This window comes from Apus apus, chromosome 12 (genome assembly GCF_020740795.1).
Source record: "Apus apus isolate bApuApu2 chromosome 12, bApuApu2.pri.cur, whole genome shotgun sequence".
Taxonomy (NCBI): Eukaryota; Metazoa; Chordata; class Aves; order Apodiformes; family Apodidae; genus Apus; species Apus apus.
Window position 1 is genome coordinate 12,485,591 of NC_067293.1, and position 22,589 is coordinate 12,508,179.

The 22,589-nt window shown below is 42.8% G+C and overlaps 1 protein-coding gene across 4 annotated transcripts in view; it reads right to left on the reverse strand.

Annotated features, from left to right (window-relative positions):
- Positions 1 to 1,803: 1,803 nt before the first annotated feature.
- AMOT (angiomotin) overlaps positions 1,804 to 22,589 on the reverse strand; it is a 59,670-nt gene continuing 38,884 nt past the window's right edge. For all 4 annotated transcript variants that reach the window (XM_051629927.1, XM_051629925.1, XM_051629926.1 and 1 more), the window contains 8 exons: positions 22,351 to 22,443; positions 19,557 to 19,702; positions 8,353 to 8,502; positions 7,843 to 8,033; positions 5,590 to 5,712; positions 4,727 to 4,959; positions 3,693 to 3,917; positions 1,804 to 2,658 (listed from right to left, as the gene is read on the reverse strand). In XM_051629927.1, the coding sequence (XP_051485887.1) occupies positions 2,558 to 2,658; positions 3,693 to 3,917; positions 4,727 to 4,959; positions 5,590 to 5,712; positions 7,843 to 8,033; positions 8,353 to 8,502; positions 19,557 to 19,702; positions 22,351 to 22,443 (1,262 nt within the window). In that variant the 3' untranslated portion in view covers positions 1,804 to 2,557. The remainder of the gene's footprint in view (positions 2,659 to 3,692; positions 3,918 to 4,726; positions 4,960 to 5,589; positions 5,713 to 7,842; positions 8,034 to 8,352; positions 8,503 to 19,556; positions 19,703 to 22,350; positions 22,444 to 22,589) is intronic.

The following is a 22,589-nucleotide window of genomic DNA, read 5'->3' on the forward strand; positions in this document are numbered from 1 at the left end:
TGTCAAGCTAATGAGAAAAGCTCCTGCATTTTCAGCTGTCAAGGAGGAAAAGAAATCACTCCAAATCATCCAGAGCGGGCATTACTTCATGTATGGGATGGAATGAAGTCAAGAGAAATAAATTAAATATGTTCTCAGGGATGAGAATGAGGAGGCTGTGAACAGTTTGTCTAGAAAAGGGTGGAGAAGTAATTCAGACAGATTATTAAAATACACTTAGGGAAGGTCTTCTGCACTGTCTGGAAAGACATTGTCACATATGGCAGAGACAGTCAAAGCCTTGAAGAGCAGCTCTGAAGTGTCTGAAGTTGCAGTGGTGGAAGGGAGTTTGTGCTGCCTGTTAGAGCAGTCCCCTGGTAAAGCCAGGCTATTTAGACTTAGATTGTATCTTACCATATGCATTTTGCCATCTCTAACTTCTGTAGGTCTGGGAATATAGCCTGAAGAACACTAACAAGCAGTAAATCAGCTAGAAACGATGCAGAGTGTATCCCCTGGTTTTTTAGGTGATTATCACTAGAAGACAAACAGAATCCAACTCACCACTGGCCTTCAGGCACTGCTGAGTTGCCCGTGAAGCAGACAGAAGGCACCTCCTTTCACCTCCCAACCCTCTGGTGTGAAACTCATGTTAGATCCGTTGATCTGGTAAGGCTACTGCAATGGGGACACCACGTCAGTACTGTCAGCTGAGTAGGAACTGAGGACATGCACTGTTTGATGATTAATTGCTGATTTTCCTTATTTCTGGGGTGAAATGATCTGAAATGAAAATCTGGCTACTCTAATGCTGCACAGAAAGCTGAGACTAGCCATGTTGCCAACATGTGACCACTGGCTAATTATATATTTAACATTCAAGTAAAAAAAATTGTTTTAACAGAAATTAATATTGAAGTGTAATAATAAAATGCAAAGATAGTAAAAAAAAAACTCATTTACTTCTATTGGTCTTAATATCTCATTATAGCATCTGCAACCAAAGCATTGCTGCATCTGTGCTAGTTCCCAAAAATCTGAAAGTGAACCTGGTAACTTAAACATGTAATTTTCTTTTGCAGTGCCTCTAGGACTTTAAGCTGCTCTCTCCAGTTGGAAGAAGAAAAAAAAAATATTTTGGAAGGAGAGAATTTGCCATCTGAAACCTTACACAGAGCTCCTCTTTAAAGCTCTACCTCTGAGGCTTTGATACAAGAAAAAATAATCTAGTATCTCCAGGGAGGGCATTTGAAATACACAACCTGCTACCAAGAAAGATCTCCACAGATGCAGTAAATGAGGACAGGCTGGAGAGGGTCCAGAGAAGGGCCACAAAGATGATCAGAGGACTGAAGGACCTGCCATATGAGAAAAGAAGGCTTCGGGGAGACCTTATTACAGTGTTCCAGTACTTAAAGGGTGGCTACCAAGACGATGGAGACTCCCTGTTTACAAGGAGTCACATGGAAAAGACATGGGGTAATGGGCACAAGTTGCTCCTGGGGAAATTCCAATTGGACACAAGGTAAATTTTTCACCAAGAAAACAATCAAACATTGGAATAGTCTCCCAAGGAAAGTGGTGGATTCCCCCATATTGGACAGTTTTAAGTCTCAGCTTGACAGGGTGCTGAGCCATCTCACTTAAACTATATTATTACCTAGAAAGGCTGGACCTTCCAACCTGGCATTCTATGAATCTATGAGTAAGTTGCTAACACTGAAAAGCAACAGGGCTTGCCACTTGCACTATGGTAAATTCAGAGTAGTTCCACAAAAGCCAATGGAATTGTAATGGCAGAAATCTGATCTAACAGATCAGGACTGAGCCTGTAAACTCTCATTTTTTAATTTACATAAAACATGAACACAATATATTATTTCCTATCCACTGTATAAATTATTGGAAAAGTACTTAAGTATAAAAGTGTGGAAAAACTTTCAATTAAACTAAAAATGTGAAATGCGACATTAATCACCGGAGTAATTTTTTTTAATAAAGAAATAACACAGTTTGGGAAGTAAAAAAAAGTATATTGAAAACTTTCCAGCCTATGAACGTGAAATAACTATTCCAAGTTCTTACACTGAGACAAGGTATTAAAAGAAATCTCCCTTGACCACAGCTCAAATTTATAAAAGCTTCTCAGAACACCTGTATTCTAAAACCATTAAGTGATGCTCACAACTAAGTCCCTGGTGCTGATTGTTAGGTCCATCTTCCTGCACTCAAGCTAGACATTTACCAACACCTGTGAGAACAGATACTTCACTTTAAGAGACTCTAAAAATACTGAAATATCAAATGAAGAGCACCTAAGTTCTTGTTTTTTCTCCAGATGTTACCAGATCCAGTATTTAAACAATAAAGGGGGAAACTTTCAAAGAACAATGTTACGGGTTTTTTATAATTTAGAACAAATTATAAATTAACCCGTTCATACTTTTGAGACATAATATACAAGAGCAAACAGCTGAGTGTTCTTTTATTACTCAGGTACTACAATTTTTTCCCCAAGAAAAATGTCTTTTAAAAATTTCTTGCTACTGTATCCCAGTTCAGATCCTGGTCCAGCCTTTCAGATGAGGTATTCTACCATCTCTCCATCTGGGAGGTCCTGCCCCATGCTCTGAACAGGGGCTTTTCTTTCAAGGGTGCTGGAGTGGAAGAGTTGCCCATCTACATGATGAAGAAAAAACAAGAGACACACAATCACAGCTGTTACTTCAGTGAGATTAGAAAAATTATGTTAACATTTAAAAAGTAATCTTCTATCATTGGCCAAAACACAGCTAACAACCCCTTATTAATTTTAAAAAATTCAATTCTTCATGCATGTAGCCAGGCAAATAGAGATATTTTATCAAATTCCCTTTGGGTATCTCCCACTGATACACAATGGCATATAAAACTGGAGTGACTGCATTTAAACCAATATAGCCAGGGCAGACTTTCACAAAACCTGTTCCCCTGTCTCCCTCAATACCCATTAAATAGCATAGCAGGGGCAAGATGCACAGCAGACCAGCCAAATCCACTCTTCCATAAAGAACAACATAATTGCAATGTGTCTGTAAGTAGAAGAGGCAAGGTTGTGTAATCTGCATTGATTTGGCAGAGTGGGCTGGAAAGTGAGCAGCTCTTGCCAGCTCAAGCTCTGTGGGAAGCAAATTCAGCTTCTGTGACAGTCACTGTCAACTGGATCTACTTGTGCCAGCGCTGAAGTCAGTCCTGTGACTGGGACAGTACAAAAACCAGCTTTATCACAATAGTTACCTTTCCTTTTTCTCCCTCCCCCTTATATGAGTCCACTTTGCTTTGAATACTCACTAAAATGCAATGGCCAGTTTCTACAGCCCATTTTCATATGCTGTTTTAACCCCACATACTACTCACAACTTACTCCAGAGTAGACACATACTCAGAGACATGATCCTGGATTTGCATATACTGGCTCCAATTCTTAAATCTTGCTATCTGTCTCTACCCAGTGTGTCCAAACTTATGCTACCACTCTTTTGTGTTTGTTTTTTTTTTCTCCTACAGAGCATTTAAGACCTCTCAGTACATTGTCTGAAATCTATCTGTCCTCACAAATACCAAACCCAGTTTTCCTGAATGGAAAAAGGGACAGCAAGGCCTGCCCCACAGAGCAAAACTGATGATGAGCCACTGGCAGGGGCCCCTTTGGGAGAGCAGCTGAGCTCTGTTACCTGTTTTGTCTGTGCTGTAGGTCAGGCTGGTACTGGGGAGTCGTCCTGGTGTGGGAGCTGCAGTGGGAGGTGCAGCTTTGCTTTGCTCATTCCCCCGGTCAGTCTGGGTGCTGCAGTCTCTGCTGCCTGTTTTTGAGTGGGCCGAGAGCAACGGTGTGGAAGGAAGGACAGGAGATGGGGTGGAGGGAATGGATTCGGAGCGATATTCTGTTCCCAGCAGAACACCTGTGTGGAAAAAGGGAAGGATATTTTGCAATCCCAGAATAACAACTGGTATCAGTTTTGCACCCCTCTGTAGTACTTGCTCTAGGGCCTGGATAGCACTGGTTTACCATTTTATAGCACCTTTCACCACTGGGTGCTGAAGTACAAGAATAATAGCAATATCCTCATGTTGCGGCATGCAAAGATACACAAGTGGGCACTAGTTAACCTCACTACTTTGTCTCGAAGCAGTGGCCCACCTGCATGCTCAGAAATCAGCTGAAACAGATTCTCATTTACATTTCAGGGTCTTTCAATCTCACAGGGCGGGCCTTTGGGCCTAACTTTTGCCCCCCTCCCCCCCCCCAAAAAAAACAACACGTAATCTAAGTTTTGTTTTTTTACAACTCATTTTCTCTAACTATGGTGTTGAGTCATTCTAGACAAAAGTCATGTTAGTGTAGGCACAACTCTACGGGACAGCAATCTGCTCCTATTCAAGTAGACTTTCCACCTTCAGACAGCTGTAACAACCCAGCTGAAAGTAGGCTCTTGGGAACTCCAAAAACTGGAACTCAAATATTCCAGCATTCAGGTATCAAATTGGGAATAAAGGCTTATGTATTTTAATGACATCAGAAGGCACTATTTCCCAAGAGTGATTAAAACAAGCAGTTTTTCCCAATGTGTCCCATCTTGCTTGCAGTCAGCTTTACTGCAGGCCAGGCCAGCTGATCTGTCTGTCCACACATTTTCTTCCTCTGCTGCTCCTGCCTCCCCTTTAAGCAGTGACTCGTGTATCTGCATTGCCACTGTTATTTAAAGATTACCCAGGCTGCCTTTCCAGCTCTTGTCCTCCCTCTTCTCCTCCAGGATGGGAGTGCTGCTCAGGGTTGAGGAGTGGGACAGCAGGCCCGAGCCAGCGTTTGATATGGACATGAGTGACTTGGCGGGTCTCATGGAGGAGATCTGGTCCGTCTTACCAGGCTCCTTCCGGGAGCGCTGCTGCAGGACTTTGATCATGGCATCCTTCTCAATGATCTGAGCGTGCAGAGTCTTGATCCTTTTTGAGAAGTACAAAGAACAATAAAGTATTTGTACTGCTGTCTCCTTGGACTGAGGCCTCAGTGCCCTCATGGCTATGACTAGGATACCCTTAGCCATTTCAGAGGGACGCCAGTGAGCTTACTGCCCTGAATACTGGCTGCCCACTGGCCCACCAGAGCAGATGGTGCATGAGACTTCCTGTACATGTCCATGAGAGAATGGCACTGAGATATCCACCCACGTTTGGCTACTGGAAGCTGCTCTAAATAGCCATGGAAAGGGCTTTAAGACAAAGCTGAGAGTTATGGGCAGGAGACAACAGAAATAGGATGATTAACACATGTTGGGGAGTCTGCATGGGACCTATCCCCAGTGAAAACAGTTCTGTGAGACTGCTAAAAGAGGTGGCTGGAGCCTGGGGTCTGATGAAGATGCCCTGAAGAGAGAAGAGGAACAAGCTAGATACAAATTAGCCCTCACTATCAAGACCGGTTTTGGATTGCTATGTAGATACTTCCTTGGCCAAATGAGCGTCTGGCATCCTACATTGTTGCTATCACTGAAGAGAAGAATTTCTGGTTCTGACAGACAATTAATTTAAAATCCCTTTCCTAAAGAAGTCAGAAGGGACCAAACTGCATTTTACCTTCCCTCCATGTCCAGACACCTCCTGTTGGCAAGCAGGATCTCTTCCTCCTCCTTCTGAATGCGAGCTTCCAGTGAGGTGTCATAGCTAGGGTTAGGTGAGTGGCTGATCACTGTCGTGTCCCTGAGAACAAGCAGTAGAGCAGATGACGGACCAGCTAAGTTCACTGCTTTCCTCCTAGCAGCACAAAATTATTGCTTTAAAGTAACAAACAAGAATATCAAATTTTTTATGAGTTTCGGCTGGCTCAGTTCCTTCAAAAAATCCAACTCCCAGTCCTAATGAAAGACAGATTACAAAAATATGCAAGTCATTACAACAGTTAATCTACTCTCCATCCCAGGCCAGTCTGTAACTGATTCTCTGTACTATTGTAAACTGACTAGAGAGGCAAATCCAAGGACATGGGTATGGGGAAGGATGGCATAGAACAGCAGGCACTTCTCTTCCATTGAGTCAGTGCAAACTTTGCTTCATATATAAAGCTTTTTTCTTCCCCTTCCAACAGGGAGTCTGGGGATCAAAGGGAACTAGGCATAGAAGTTTCTTATGCAATTGATGTTAACACTGTGACAGTTGTTCAGTCCACTAACCATAACATGATGAGTATTTCATACTTTGTCTTCTGTTCAATCAGAACAAAGTCACTGTGCTATGTTCTGTGTCACTGTATGACTCAACATTAAGAGCATGTTACTGACATAGCTCTATGCATTAACATAATTAGAAAGAAACAAAAAAAAATTGGAGTTACCAAGAACTTCAATCCCTTGTAGTAAGAAATCTGTTTTCTTTGACCCAGCTCTGAGAACTGTCTGGAAAATGTACTTTTAACTTTGCAAAAGTTCAGATCAGGAATGGCAAAGCACCAATGTCAAGGGCATAAGAAAGTCATTCATAAAATAAACCTAACCTGACCCAGATTCCTGCCTGTGCTTTAAAGCATTCTTCCTGCATTCTTCCTCAACTTCCTAAGGGATGCTATTTTCCACTAGCAAAGAAAAAGGAAACAAATTTGTGCACAGTGTAGATGAGGTTGTCACTAATATTAGTGGCATCTCTCCCAGCTTCTGTGTTTGAAGGAGACACTATTGGTGCCAACTGCACAGAAACTTGCAGAAGCCTTGACACTATTGGAATGCTGTCTTAGAGGGGAGAAGCAGGTAGAAGGAAATGGGAAAAAAAGAGGTTGGCTCTTTCCTGACTGGAAGGCATTCTTGTTCATTTAACAAAACCTGAACAAACCTAACACATCCCCACTCATTCCATGATAAACAATAGACCAGACCTGAAAATATAACATGGCCTCTGAGAACAAGCAGTAGCAAAAGCCTTTAGAGAATCTCTGGGGAGGCAGAAAACAGTGCACAAGAAGCATCAATGCCCTAAAATAACAACCTGCTTCTGGAGCAAGATAAGTCTGTAAATGCTAACTCAGCAGATCTGCAACTTCACCCATGTAATTCCAGTATGATCTTACAAGCTAGGAAGCCAGTTGCAATGACACTCCATTTCACATCTGGTTCCTGAAACAATCTAAAATAAAATATGCCATCAAGAACCAGAAACTCGCGAGCAATGAAATTATATGTACGCAATACTTAACTCTAAGGAGCTGCACTCCAATGACAGCTTTTGCTTACCATCTAGCTGAAGCACTGGGGCCCATTTACAGCCATAGTAAGTGTTTCTGTACAGTTGTCTTGGAATGTGAGCTTGTTACCAAATTTCAGACACCCTTCCCTTCCCGCCCCCACAAGCAGTCTTCTCCATAAGCAGCAGAATGTTTTGAGCAGAATTTGCTAGTAGATGTTTCTGGTTAGTAACAATGTTGAGGACAATACCACAAAGTAATTTGCAAAAACATTCTGAAGAACAAAGAAGCTATTCAGGGTGAACGATGTGAATCACCACGTTTACCCCATCTCACATGACTTCAGCGAGGACTGATGCCTGTTTAAAAAAATAAAAACCAAAGCAGTCCTCATACATTTGTTTTTGAACCAAGAGCCTCTAGGAATGGCTCCTGCATGTGAGGGAATCTTCCCCTGGAAAACAGTTTCTATCTGTTGGCAGTTGCACAGTTCCCAGGAAAAGCAGCCAAGCTCCACTCACATGCAGAAGTCTGAGAAGCCATTCAGACCGCAAGGAGAGGTATCATGGGAGGGTGGCACGACAACATTCCTCGGTGGGAAATAAGACATTCAACTGGAAAAAGAAAATAATCCCCACATTATGAAAAGCCCCATTTACCTCTGAGCAGCCACAGTTGCAGCTGCATCCAAAGCAAACTGTCTCATCACGCTCTCCTCCAGGTATTTCTGTTCCCACTTGGTCATGTCAGCTTCCAGAGCAAGAATCCTTTCTTCCTTCTCACGCAGGAGCTCCATAAGCGCTGTGGCATTGTACTCCGAGACGTTGGCAGCCTGAGACGTACCCTGACGCTGGGTTCCAAAGGGGGAAAAAAAAAGTCATCTCAGGTTGCATCTGTAAAAGTCAGGGTTGGTTTATTTGCATTTTGTCTGAAGGACAGAGGCTGGTTCAGATCAGCACTAGCTTGACACAAGAACTCCCCAGGGTGAAATGCAGTGGGCTAGGCCATTTCAGACAGACCAGGTGATGGTTGTGGTCTCCTTTAGAGCCTGATCTGAAAGATCTGCAAGGGCACTTCAGCCTCACTCTGTCAGATCAGGAAACAAGCTCATATAATACAAGAAAGACTCCTACAAGAACCTTAGTGTAGCCCAGGGAAGCAGTGGGTACCTGCTGCATCCGGAGAGATTCCAGTTCTCTCTCCAGCCGGGTCCGCAGCCTGTGTTCCAGCTGTTCCCGTTTCTCACACGCTGCCTGCAGCTGAACCAAGGCCTGCTGCATCTTCTCTACCTTCTCAACATAGACCTGCTTCTTTTTGAGCTGAAACAAAGGAAGAAAATGCAATGTAAGTTAAAAAATGAGAACAAGTGAGTGAACCTCTGGATCAGTATGCACTGCAGAGCACAGAAACACCAGCTGGGAAGAACATGTCCAGCTGACTGCTGTCCATGTGCCTCAGACTCCTGCTCCGGACTCAACACTCGGGATGTTACAGGACTTTCCCACCTCTGCTTTCCTGTCAGTTACGTTTGTTCTTTTTGCTCTCAGTGACCCTATGGTAACGATTCAGAGCATCAATGGGCTAGAAAGGGCATCTGTGTTCATAAGAGAGAGTGTTATAGTCACTTTACATATGTTGCCAAGGTAACTGTAGCAAAAACAGGGTTTTGACCTGGTCCACAAACTGGGAGGACTTTTCAGTGTCATCTTCAAAATTGCTGGCAGTGTTTTTATGAGATTAAGCACAAACTGAATCAAAACCTGCAGGATTCTATTCTAGTCCCATAACAACAAAATAATAAATAGAATCAAAACATACAAAAGACATGGCCCATGCCCTCTTCACACTGCAGCCAGCTTTATTCTCACAGTCTGGACATTTATCTCAGTCATCTTGGCCCAGTGTGACCTGAGATGTCCTTCTCCATTCCTTGCCCCTGATCTTCTGTTCTTCTCCACTGTTCATCCTGCAAACCAAAGCTGCTATGCTGCCTCATGACAAGCAATGAAAACTACCGTGCAGAGATCCCCAATAACTATCTTAGCAAGGTTAATCCATAGATTAGGCAGAACAAAACCAAGCTAGAATATTAATTAAAAACCCAAAACAACCAGGATAAAACACCCCCACGGCCCAGCTCTGTTCTAATACAAAGAATACCGTACAGTTATGGAAATAATTTCCTGTTAAGAAAAAGACTATCAGTCACAATTAGCTGGTCTTCGGCAGCAAATCTGGGGCATTGCTTTTTTAGCTATGACTGTCATAAACCCTGAAATACAGAAATAACAGGAAGGAGGCAACTATTCACAACAGTCAGAGCCAAAGTCTAGAGAAGCACCACAATGCAAAACACAGACTCCCTTATGCAAGTTCAAAGAGCTACTCTCCAGCTTCATGGAAGAAAAGTCCACTGAGGGACACCAAAGACAAAAGACACCACTTTTGGCTCAGGAAGTCCTTCTTGGAAGCAGAAAGTATTCTGGGAAAGTATTGCTGTTTGTTGGCCCCATTCTGACAGTGTTCCCTAGGAATCTGCTGTAAGTTTTGGCACAGACAGGATACTGGGATACTGGGCTTTGATCTGAACAACATGAGCCCCTCTGACACTGCACCTTCCTTCTGCAAAAGTCTTATAATTTGTTTCTTCAAGATTTAGCCTTTTTACACTCCTGTTCCTTGAGGCAATCCAGAGACTACTAAGTGAATAGCAGAGAGAGAAAAATCTCCAAATGCTATTAATCCCAGGCATGGTATCCTTTTCTTCTCTTCAGAAAGTCAGCAGGCATCTAATCTCACAGCATGAATGTTGTTGCCCTAAAGGATTTTCTCCCAAACAACTATTTTATAATAAGTTACAATAAATATTGGCTAACACACCAGAAGGCTGTGCTGCCATTCAGAGAGACTTAGACAGGCTGGAGACTTGGGCGGGGAAAAACCTGATGAAGTTTAACACGAGCAAGTGTAGAGTTTTGCATTTGGGGAAGAAAAACGCCATGCACCAGTACAGGTTGGGGGCTGACCTGCTGGAGAGCAGTGTAGGTGAAAGGGACCTGGGGGTCATGGTAGACAGGAGGATGACCATGAGTCAGCAGTGTGCCCTTGTGGCTAAGAAGGCCAATGGCATCCTGGGGTGTATTAGAAAGGGTGTGGTTAGTAGGTCAAGAGAGGTTCTCCTCCCCCTCTATTCTGCATTGGTGAGGCCACATCTGGAATATTGTGTCCAGTTCTGGGCCCCTCAGTTCAAGAAGGACAGGGAAGTGCTTGAAAGAGTCCAGCGCAGAGCCACAAGGATGATTAAGGGAGTGGAACATCTCCCTTATGAGGAAAGGCTGAGGGAGCTGGGTCTCTTTAGTTTGGAGAAAAGGAGACTGAGGGGGGACCTCATCAATGTTTACAAATATGTAAAGGGTGAGTGTCAAGACGATGGAGTTAAGCTTTTTTCAGTGAAGACTAGTGATAGGACAAGGGGTAATGGATACAAGTTGGAGCATAGGAGGTTTAAGATGAATATCAGGAAAAATTTTTTTACTGTAAGAGTGACAGAGCACTGGAACAGGCTGCCCAGAGAGGTTGTGGAGTCTCCTTCGCTGGAGACATTCAAAACCCGCCTGGATGCCTTCCTGTGTGATGTACTCTAGGTGACCCTGCTCTGGCAGGGGGGTTGGACTAGATGATCTTTCGAGGTCCCTTCCAACCCCTAGGATTCTATGATTCTATGATTCTATGATATTGAGTAATCCAACCAAAGGCCTTCCCAACAGGGCATGTACAGTATAAAGGTATTTTTATTATTTGATTGCTAAAGATTTCAAATTTGTTTGGAATGGGGGGGACAAGAACTTTTTAATATTCCATTGCTGCTCTGCAGAAAATCAGTAAAAATATGATACTTAATAGATCTTTTTATTCCAGAGCATAGTGCTTAATAAGCACTGATTTAAGCTTGCTCATACTCCAATAAAGCGTATATTAATGCACTAATTCTACACTTAGATTAACAGCAGCTCATAGCAGCTATGTAACCAGACAAAAATGATTAACTGAGTCAGCAGCAGTACCTAGAAATGGAAAGCAACAGGTATCTTGGTTTTGTATATGAGCTTGCTGATCTGGGCAAGAGTGAGGAACAACCTAATACACTTTCTAACAGTGAAATATCACACATCAAGCTGAAGAATTTACCTTCAAAATCAGCTCTTCTCCTCCATTCTTATATATATAAAATAAAGGAAGGATTGACATTTAGTCTCTTATTACCTATCACAAAGCACTTTACTTTCTGAAATTTTTTTTAACACACAGGTAAAATTTTCCTTGCAAAAGGCAGCCACCAACAACAGTTTACTAGTTTCATAATTAATAAACCTGAGTATGCATATGAGTGGATTAAAGTTTTGGCCTGTGTTCAAAGAATACCAAGAGCCCAGCCAAAAAAAGGAATTAGGACACAGAAATTCCACTGAAATGTTCGCTTTGAAAGTGCTCCCATCAGCTGAACCTGCAGGTGAAATGTTGCAACACAAGCTGTTGCCCAACTTACCAGCACTGCCTGCACATGCCTAACTCATGCACCAGACCTAAAGTACAGGCATGGCTTGTTCAGTGGCTTTTCAGAAAGACAACCTTTTTTTCTCTTTCACAAAATACACTTCATCTTCCAGCATCAGGAAGAATTAAGAATGTTAGAAAATTTGAGATTCGTGTATTTTTTTAATGGCTTAAAACCAGTACTAATTCAGGAATCCCTCCAATAATTGTGAGTGTTTTGGAACACAGATGTTCAATAAGCTTTAAGGGCATGTATGTGCTAAAGACAACTCAGCTTTACTGATTTTTCTTTTGACACAATTTGCCTTTATATATGTGATTGTTTCATTCTATGCACTGACTGCATTCAGTCAATGCACAGTATATTCCAGCCATGTCATTCATTTCCAGCTCTGCCATCTCTGCTATTGTATTTGTGAAGAATAATTTACCTTTCTGTGAACCAGGATCCTCCAGGAGTGGTAGTAGTGAAATCTAATTTTTATTACTTTTTAAAAATAATCTTTCTTACTTGACCTGTCCTCTCGGAGGACCAGGAATAATTCTCCCAAGCACAGAAGGATTTCATTGCCATAAATTAAGAGTGTGACTGTGTATTCCCAAGACAGGAATTTGAATCAGTTTCCTGAGTATTACCTGGGTGCTGCAGACATAAGTGAGATGGGAAGAAGTAAAAAAGCCAGCATGCTGAGGCTTGTTCTTGGTCATCTGCCATGGATTCCCCACCCTCTCTCTTCCAGCAACAAAACCAAACTGGCTGCTCAGTGCCAAGGGCCACGGTAACATCTACCATGGGGAAGATGGCATCAAAAGACACTTGGAATTCCCTCCTCTGCATCAGGTCTTGCAGTGAACACGTGCTCTAGATAAGAGCTCATTCCTGCAGCTTTACAAGGATGCAGTCACGCCCTTTGGAACAGAATTTTAAATAAATTTGACAGGATAGTAATTTTCCTTTTGATGGTGCTGCATTTAACTAAGCAGCAAACTCATGGTCACATAATGTATTGAAACTGTTTTGCCTTGAAGGGTGATCTGAAAATGCAGAGTGTTTTACTCATAATAATATCTTTACTATAACACCTCTTTAAGATGGTAAGATCTAAAATCACCTCAGTGCATCTCTGGAAGTACAGCAGAGCACTTCAGCATGACTGTACCATCCTGGCCCAGCGTTTCCTACAGCACATGGCACAACTTTCATCATGTGCATATCTTTGCCAGGTCAACTTGGGAAAGTGCCCTAATCAGGTATCAGATGTCAGGCTTTACCTCAATCAAACTCTAATCAAACCATTTTAAACACGAGCAGTCACTCTCCAGTTCACATCCACTATGACCTTTACATAAATTCTGCAACAGGACTGAGGAAAAGAAAAATAACGAAGGGCAGGACTGGCTTGGAAATCTGCAGAAATCTAGTACGGGGATGATGCAGGGAATATCCCTGGAAGATTCCCTGGCCTCTCAATCAAGCATTCCTGTTTTCATTTTATTTCCTCTGTCCTTTGTCAAGATTGCTTTCCGTAGTTGAGAGCCAACTGTGAGAAGCAGGATATGCTTGGGATTCAGAGGCTTCATTGCTCACAAGAGTCTGGCTGACCTGAAGAACAATCAGTTTCCAAGTTAATCACAAAGATTTGCTGCCCAAATACGTCTGCACACCAAGATCCCCAAACTGCAGGGCTTCCAGCAATGCAAAATGAATCATACAGGAATGAAATTATTAAACAAGTTCACTAAGCCTAGAAAATTGAAACTAGTTCTTAGAATCTTTGCGCAGAAGAAAAGACTTCCTAAAACAATGTGCTGCCTGGCAGCAGGCAACTTGCAGGCTTCTCTGCTACAGAGTGTTTGCATGGTGTAGAAGCCATGGCCAAGGACAAAGCATTCCTGTCAGAAACAGGGACATTTGATTATTATTACAACTGCCTGGCAGAAAAGGGATTAACATTCTAAAAGCCAAACAAATCCTGTTCCTTCACTTGATTTAGGGTTCTCAGAAAAGTCTTTGACAAATCATGGCAATCTCTTTCAGGGATCCCAGGTCCTTATCAAAGAAAGACTCTGAAGAGGGCATGGAGGTTCCCTACACACAGCACAGGGAGCCAGGGCATAGAGAAATGAGAAATTTTCCCTGTCAAGGGAAGGTAGAGGCTGTTAACATCCTTTGGACCGGAGCTGCCTCTGCAGGACAAATGCAGTCCTGGACATAACAGGTGAGGGGGAAGGAAGGATCATCTTTTGTAAAGAGATTCATCACTTCCAGATGGGTTACTCAGCAAAGTTTTTCTGGGGAAGAAGACAAGACTTCCTGCAAAGCTAGCAATGATTCAGAAACCCTCTCAGGCATTTTGACGAACCCAGCCATTACCCTCTTCATCTTGGATAGCTCCTGTTTCAGCAAACTGGTAACACTCGTCAGCATTTGCTTGTCTCCCACCCACTATTTCTGTATGTCTTCAAAGTCCTTTGTTTAATATATTCAGGGTGTTTTCATTACATCCTGGGTTTATGCTAAAGGTAAATCCATTCAGATGCAGCTGAAAATGCATTTCCCCACAAGAATTTGCCTGCTATGGCAGAAATGTAGTTAAAAAAATAGACAGTGAGCACATTTAAACCATCTCTCCCCCTTGCAGTTAGAATATATTCCTCCAGGATGCCCTTTGAACCCTCCGTTTGTTTGAATTCAGGCCCCATAAAGTGCCATTGACCTTGGCAAGAATTCATGCTGAAGTAATTTGGTAAGACTATCCTCTTGCTAGGGAACAGCATTTGTTGCATGGGAATATCATAATGTCACCTCTCTGTGTTAAAATAAGTTGTAACTCTCAAAGCCACCTCTGGAAAATTACTAACAGGCAGAATGTAAGAGGTAGAGACACAGCAATAAAAACCCAGTTGTGCTTTGTTACAAGAATGCAGGTCATTAAAGATATGCATACATACTACTTACAGGGAAGAGAGGGAGTTTACTCTCCTCTCCACCCTACCCATCCATAAGCCATAAGCCATCCAAAACATGTCCCCTTTTAAAAAGAAACTCTGTCCTGAAAGAAGTCATTATGTAGGTCTGAGAGTCCAAGAATTTAAGAAAGACAAAGCTGTGGAGACTGGGAATATCTTTTTATAGACCCAGAGAAGTGACTGGAAAAAAACAGGCAAGCCTTCAAGCACACAAACTCTCCTTTGGGTCTCTTCCCTATAAGCCAGAGCTCTGTTCTGAAAGTATCTCAGGCACAGCATATAAAGTACAATAGATGTAATTTGGAAATGAACATTTCTACATTTCCCTGCAGACAGAACCCTCAGTGTTATCGGAAATAGTTTGCTATTTCTCTCCACAATAGCTGAGTGGGAAATGAATATAATATGTGAGCTCTAATATCTGGTTTATGTTGAATTCTGAAGGCTGGAAGACCTTATAGCTTCTAAATACAAGCCACTTTTAGAAAAGGTATTTCATTATTTTCATTCAAATTTCATCCCAGCCCCCAATTTCCACCCATTAGAGAGGATGTCTGGCTTCTCCTTCCATTGCAAGGTGTGTGAATGAGGATGCCAAAGAGTAGATATAAACATCTTCTTACTGTTATTCACTATTTTTCAAAGCTGTCTCCTTAAGGCATTCATTAAAACAGGGGCATGTAAAGCTGTGGAGCAAAGGAGTATAAGTTACACTACTATAAAAAAACCCACAAACTTTTTTTAAGTTGAAGTGTGGTATCCCGTGGTATGAATTAACCAGGGTAAGCAGAAATTATCAAATTCAATAAATGTCCTGGAAATTCCTTTTTTTTTTTCTTAAAAGCCCACACATAGAGGCCATCTGTGACCAGCTACCCAGCTGCTGAACACTGCAGCCATTCAAATGTTTACATCAAAATTGAGACCATCATGGCAATCTGTGCTCCAAAATGAGAATTCTTTATTGCTTTAGCTGCAAATATTATCATCAACCACTTCTGACTGTGATACAAGTTTTTGAGCCAACATGCATTTTACCTCAAATATACTCAAATTTATTCCATGTAATGAAAACATTCCCAAGTTTAAAAAACAGACTAATACTTTACTAGACAATTTTAATAAGCTGCTGACTTATGCATACTGTGGAACATCAACTAAAGGGAAGAATGAAACGGGAGAAATTGGTTAATTACTGGGTTTCTTTATGTATAATAAAGAGGCAGTAAAGTTTAAGTATTCTATATAAAACATATACATACTTAACAAGTCTATGCACAGACATATTTCTTTTAGATTTCCATGATCACTCACCCTTTTTAGCACTTTGCAGAAATAAACTCCACACTATCTAAAACTTTGATGGCAGCTTGTTCTAAATGTGAAGAGCCATTTCACCCCTGCTAACAGACCAGGGAAAGTATTCTGTGAATGTCTACTTTTGCTTCCAACTGCTTCACACTATACTTGGGTATCTCCAAGATCATTCCTTTCTTCATCGCATTTAGCATCCCTTTATCTCTTCCTTCCCTCTAACTTGGATGTTAAAAAATGCAATATATAAAAGATGTCAAAGCCCATAGGAGTAGGCAAGTATCTATATTTTTCAGAGGGGTGGTTTTGTCCAAACTGGCAATTCAGGCAAAGGATTTTAAAAAGAATCTGGAAGTTTCAATTCCAATGCAACATTTAAATTCAGCTACAGCAATCTATGGTTTATAGCTCTCATTAGAACGGAACTATTCTTTTTATAAAGGATCTGGTGACTATAAGGCAGGGTAATTCTGCTTAATAGGAAGTCAAAACGGAAAAGGGGAAAAAGCAAGCTGAAAACTTACATTACAGGATGCAACAACTGAAATATGCACACCTCCCTCAGGCCCTGAGCCAGGGTGGCTGCCAAGCTTTAGCCTAAGAAACTCCACCCTCTTCTACAGGACTAGTTTGGAAATTCCTGACAATTATAGGGACTAGTAACTGTGATTTAGCTGGCAGGAATAAAAGAAATAATTGACAAATTGTTCCTATATGTTGGTCACTGATTGTCAATAACTCAGGCTGACATTTACAGTCCCTTCTAGATGGTTCCCTGAGCACTGAGCAGTTTGTTTGGCTGTCTTTCAGAAAGTTACCAAACAGCTTGGGGATTTGAGAACTTCCCACAATTTAATACTAATGAGGCAGCAAATGCTTTATAATCCTAAGTATTTCATTAAAAAGTGATTTGGGAAACCTGCAAAAGTGACTCCTTACCCCTTCTGTTTCTCCTTAAGCTCCATCACCTCTAGGAAAAACAGAGTTAATTCCTCCTCCCTCACTGAGACGCTTCCATATTTATCTACAACAGGAAGGGTGGCACTTCCTATGCACTCTGGGATTCGAGCAAAGGTTGGATGCTAATGACCACAAGCCCTCGTGCAGTCAAAACCAGGGCATTTTACTCTGTATCAGCATATGTGTGTTTTTTAAGCTATCGTGCAATCTAGCCCAGAGTTACTTACCTATTTTACTATTCTACCTAGGCAAAAAGATTTTGCAACTGCACTGAAGCCCATTCTTCTAGTAAAAATATTATTACCTCTAAAGACTTCAGCTTTACTGTGAGGCAGCCAATATTAGTGCCCACACACAGGCTGAACCTAGCCAAGTGCTGTGTGTGCTGGCTGAGCACAGCACCTCTAGACACATTGACTCCAAGCACGTGAATGGTCCCAGGGAAGCCACAAGGATGTCCTGTGTACTTAAAGTTAGTCACACATCAGACTTCTGGTGTAACACAGTGCTGAAATCTGAAGGAAAGCCAGAGAGCTCCAGCACATTGCAGGATCAAATGACAGAATTGTTTTAGAGCCAAAAAGAACTGTGCCATGTTTAAATTACCCTATAACTTAATGCTGCCTGGCCCCCTGAGCAACAAAGGTGAAAGTCAGCCTTGCCAGGAGATGCTGCAATTTTAGTGAAATCAATGGACCTGTCAACTGCATGCAAGGCTGAATGTGGCCAGTGACATTTCAGCATTTCTCTGACTCTCTTCTTTTTTATTATTATAACAATTTGTATTGCACAGCACCGGGTTCCCCAAGCCTGGCAATGCTAAATGCTGTACCAATGAGAGCTCCCTGCCTTCAAAGCTCACAGCCCAAGTCTGGGACTGGAGACAACAGGCAGGGTTGTAGGGCAGGCCAAATCAACAGTCTCTGGGTTAGCATGAACTATGGCCTCACCCCTGCCAACCATGTTGTGAGCACCACAGCAAGGGAGGCTTCAAAGTGGCCTTGCCAGTGTTTGCAGTGAAGGTGAGGACAGTCTGGGAGAAAACACAGTAGTGCTTTTTTGGGGTAGGGAAGAAGGGGTTGTTGGAAACTGAGAAAGACAAAGGTAAAAGACATCCTCTCAGCAACAAGGGAGAAAATAAATAGGGTTGGGTAAATCATGAGAGGTCTGGAAAACAAAGAACTACCTGAAATTGATGTGGTGGAGAAAGGAAAGCAAGGCAGAGCACTGGGGAGAAAGGCTAAGGTATGATGGCAGGCTACCCTGCAACAATGTCCTGAATGAGCAGGTCCAGGAGGTGACAGACTGAGGGAGGGCTTCCATGAAGCTGAAGAGATTGAAACAAAGGTACTGCAAGGAGCAAAAATTAAGGGCACGAGGGAAGGAGGGAAGGAGGGAAGGAGGGAAGGAGGGAAGGAGGGAAGGAGGGAAGGAGGGAAGGAGGGAAGGAGGGAAGGAGGGAAGGAGGGAAGGAGGGAAGGAGGGAAGGAGGGAAGGAGGGAAGGAGGGAAGGAGGGAAGGAGGGAAGGAGGGAAGGCCGGCCAACTGGGGCAAATACAGAGCTTAGAGAAGAGCAGGCTAAAATTAAGAAGGCAGCTACAGCTGTACCTGGGAGAGGAGGAAGGCAGGTGAGATAAGACAGGAAGAAGTTAAGTTTGTATTTGATCATTCCTCCTCTCTTTGCACAGTAGTATCCTGAATGGAGAGTAGGAGGAGACAAGGAAAGGGTTCAAGGAATGTCTCTGAAGGCAGCAAAGACACAGGTGGATAAAGGCACTGTGCTCAACTGAGGGTGATGGTGAGCACTAGTAGGCAGAAGTTGTCAGAACTGAAGGAGGAGAGAAGAAACCTGCAGTGGATAAAGTGCACTTGGTCATGAGATTTCCTCCAGAGGTTCTCTATGGAGGAAGAGTAGGAGTAAAGGAAGTTGAGGCTGGGATTGGGAAATGGAGCCTTTGAGAGAAAAGGTGTAGGCAGGAGGAAAGAGGACAGACACTATGATGCAGAAGGGCAGCAAGGTGAGAGCCATGTGAGAGTGGCAGGGACAAGGCTACCAAAGAAACTGCTGTGAAAGCTGTCCAGCTAGGCAGCTCAAATGCATTATCCCTTCTTGGGAGGAAAAGAAAACAACCAAGGTCATGCCCAGCTTATTACAAACACTGGGCACATATGATGATCTGCACTGTGCACCACGATACCCTGGTGGAAGTGGAACACCTGGCAAGGGGACAAGCTGCATTCATTTGATATTAGCTAAAAGTCCATCCAGATCTGAACTTCTGCCAAGTTCAGGAGGTTGCCAGGGCTAGGATTTCAGTTGCAGCCCACTTTTACCAGTTGAAACAAAAAGAAAATGAAAGATGGCTGCTTAGACAAAAGCACTTCCAAGGAAATACAGATTTGTGGCTTATCTGTGCACAGTTGAGTGGTTTAGCAAACAAACACAAAGCTAAGCCGATATAAACAGCTTTGAAGCAAGCAGATTTCCTTATAATTTGCACCAGACAAACTCATTCCCACAGTCACTTTTACTGGAACCCAAGCTACCCTAATTTCTCTCTCCCAGCATCCTTACCTCCTCCTCCAGTTTCACCACCTTGGCCTGAGCATTGTTCAAAGCCTGGTCTCGGATCTCAATGTGTCTCCGTTGGTCCTCATTGGTGGAGCGTGCAGCAGCCAGTTCTATTTCCAGTTTCTCTTTTTCCCGCTGTGTTTCCTTGTCTATCAAAACAAAGTGAGGCTTATCAACAGACCAGCACTCATCGCTACCCAGCTTTCAGGAGTCTTTCACTCCTGAGGTGAAGGAAAGATTGTACTGGAACTTCTGACAAGAGAGAGAATGCAAATCTAGTGCTAAGGGAGGGAAAAAAAAAGTACACTGCTTTCAAGGAAGAGAAGGACACATAACCCTGAAAAACAAGCATGGTATCTTCAAGTAACAATGTGCCATAATGCTAGTGAGAAGGAATAGAAGGTGTATCACTCGGTACAGTTAGGTAATTTGCTCTGATTATGCAGATGGTTAGTGAAACTTGGCACCTCTTTACCTCTGAGCTTTCAGCAGTGGAAAACAAACTGGGTAATTATAATATCCCAGGCTGGAGAGAGGAGATAGCAGACTTTTGTGCCTGAAAATCTTGTGCTCCTTTTTTTCCACACTGACCCCATAAAAAGGAAGGCTGTTCTGCCTGGGGCAGCTGTCCTCCTTCTCTAAGTAATATCCAGTTGTCCCACTTTACTTGCAGTATCACCAGAGGAGTCAGAAAACAAGTGAGAAATGAAAATTCTTCAGTTGTCCTCTACTGCCCTTAAAAGAACCCTCTAGGCCAGAACTGAGGCACAAGTAGCTGTTCTGTCACTGCTTAAAGCAGCTCAAGAAAGCCTTTTGGTCAGCACTGAGAGTTCAGGTCGGATGCTTTAAAGCCACCCCAAGCACAGCAGCTGGTCCTTTCCTGCTGCTCTCCAGAAGGAGCTGGTCCTGGTAGGAGCAGCTATGTTGTGTGTTTCAGGAACAGGACAACCGCCTTCATAAAAAATAAATGGGATAAAATAACCAGGGACTGGAGAGATTATCACACAGGGGTGTAAAGCAAAGCCACAACACAGAGCTGATGTCCTCTGTATATGTTGTCATTCCCAGCTCAAGCCAACCAGCTACAATGATAGCATTAACACTCTTGCTGGGTACATAACCACAGAATACTCCCTGGAGTGATCTACACACAGCACTGATGACACCAGAGAAACTGCATTCCAGAAACCAATATCCCATGACAAAGGAATGAGGACAAGGAGTGGAAGGCTTGAAAAACAGGAACTAGATCCTGGGTGTTAGGACAGACTGCATATGGAGTACACAGGCCCATTTGTGCAAGCATGTGCATAACTATATTTACAGAACCACAATTATTCCCTTTCTTCTGCCAGCAGAGAGCCAGGAGCAAAGCTTCAGCAACACAGAGTAGCTAAAGATTCCCTTCTGCTAGGAATCAACACAGCCCACACACAGGTTGCAAAACAAAACCTGTCCTCCAACAGCACCCAGAACTCTGCAGAGCAAACCCTAACTGCAACTCAGAGCTAGCCCATGACACAAAGACAAAGGCTAATGTCACCACTTGCCTTCTCTTTTACCAATCTCTCTCATCCCAGTATTTCTCCTCCAAACAGGAAGTGAGTTGCTGGCAGTGTCAGCATGGTAAAATGTATTGCAGAAAATGGGCAGAGACAGAGTGGCATTATGCCAGCAGGTATCAATCAGTGCCAGCAGTCTGTTTGTTAATCTGCAAGTGCCTGCAGCGAGGCTTTTAGAGGTTTTGTTCCAGACTTTTCCCCAGATTGGTACTGCTTCACTTGACAAGGGCCTACAGCAGCCCTAGAAATGCTGGGACCGAAGAAATGTAGCACTATGCTTTCCATGTTCACCCAAAACAAGAAATTGAGTGTGAGGCCTCACAGCTTTGACCTTCCCACCTCTCTGGGTGAACCTCTGAACTTCCAAGTCCACTGAACCAGTCTGAATCTGAGACTAAACTCACAAACTTTGCACTACCACCAAGAGTTTTGAATCCACGCCCTGACAACCATCTGCATGCAACATCAGCCGCAAGGAATAAGCTAAAGACAACACAAGAGAGGGATACCAGCATTTGTCAGAGGAGCAGCAGTGTGTGTTACACCATAGAAAATCTGTATTTTGCAATTTTATTGCATTACCTTTTTATATAACAATTGGAGAAAAGTGAGCATTGTCAGAAGGGTGGAGTACACTACGGGATGAGAGAAAAGTTGGCTCGCTGCTACTGGCCTCAAGATATTTCAGTACAAAGGAAAAGCAGCATTTCACATCTGTCATTTTGTTTTGCCTTGTGATAAACCCACTGCTGTGGACAGAATTCATGACCCTTACCCAGCCCAGCAGTATGCAGGCAGTGTTCATCCCCTTTATTTTTGCTGAACTGGATAAGGCAATGACAAATTAAAGAGCAAAGAGACAGGAGACCTACCAGGTTCCACTCTCACTGGCCTTAACTCATGCCAGGACTCTCATCAGCCTGGAAAGGTTTCAGGGGACAAAACAGGTAGACAAATTATCCTTTCGGTTATGGAGTAAACACTAATTTTATAGTTTAACTGGAACTGCATTTGCTCCAAAATCTCTAATACTATCAGATGGACTTTACATACTGACAGAAAAGGAATTCTTGTATCCTTACTCCCTTCTCCACTGCCATCTTTGGACCATCACTGCCCTGATTTCTGCCCCAGTAGAAAATCCCCAGATCTGAACTACGCTGCCCTGCTGCAGTGTTATCCTTCCCAGGAGGTACAGAGCATTCCTAGTGACCCAAAAGGACTGAATGACTCACTTTGTGCAAAGAGCTGAGAGATGGTTTTGCGATTGTCTTCAGACCCCTCAAATTCCTTCTCCGCAAGCTGTTTGTTGGCCGTCTCCATACGTTCTGCAAAATTTTTCAATAAAAAAAACAATAAATAAAAACTTTCAAGCACCAAATCACATCTGCTCAGGACACTTCTAATGCAAGCCAGGGGAATGGATCTCTGAATTCTATGTAGTCAAAGTAAAAAGCCTATCAGAAGCTGGTAG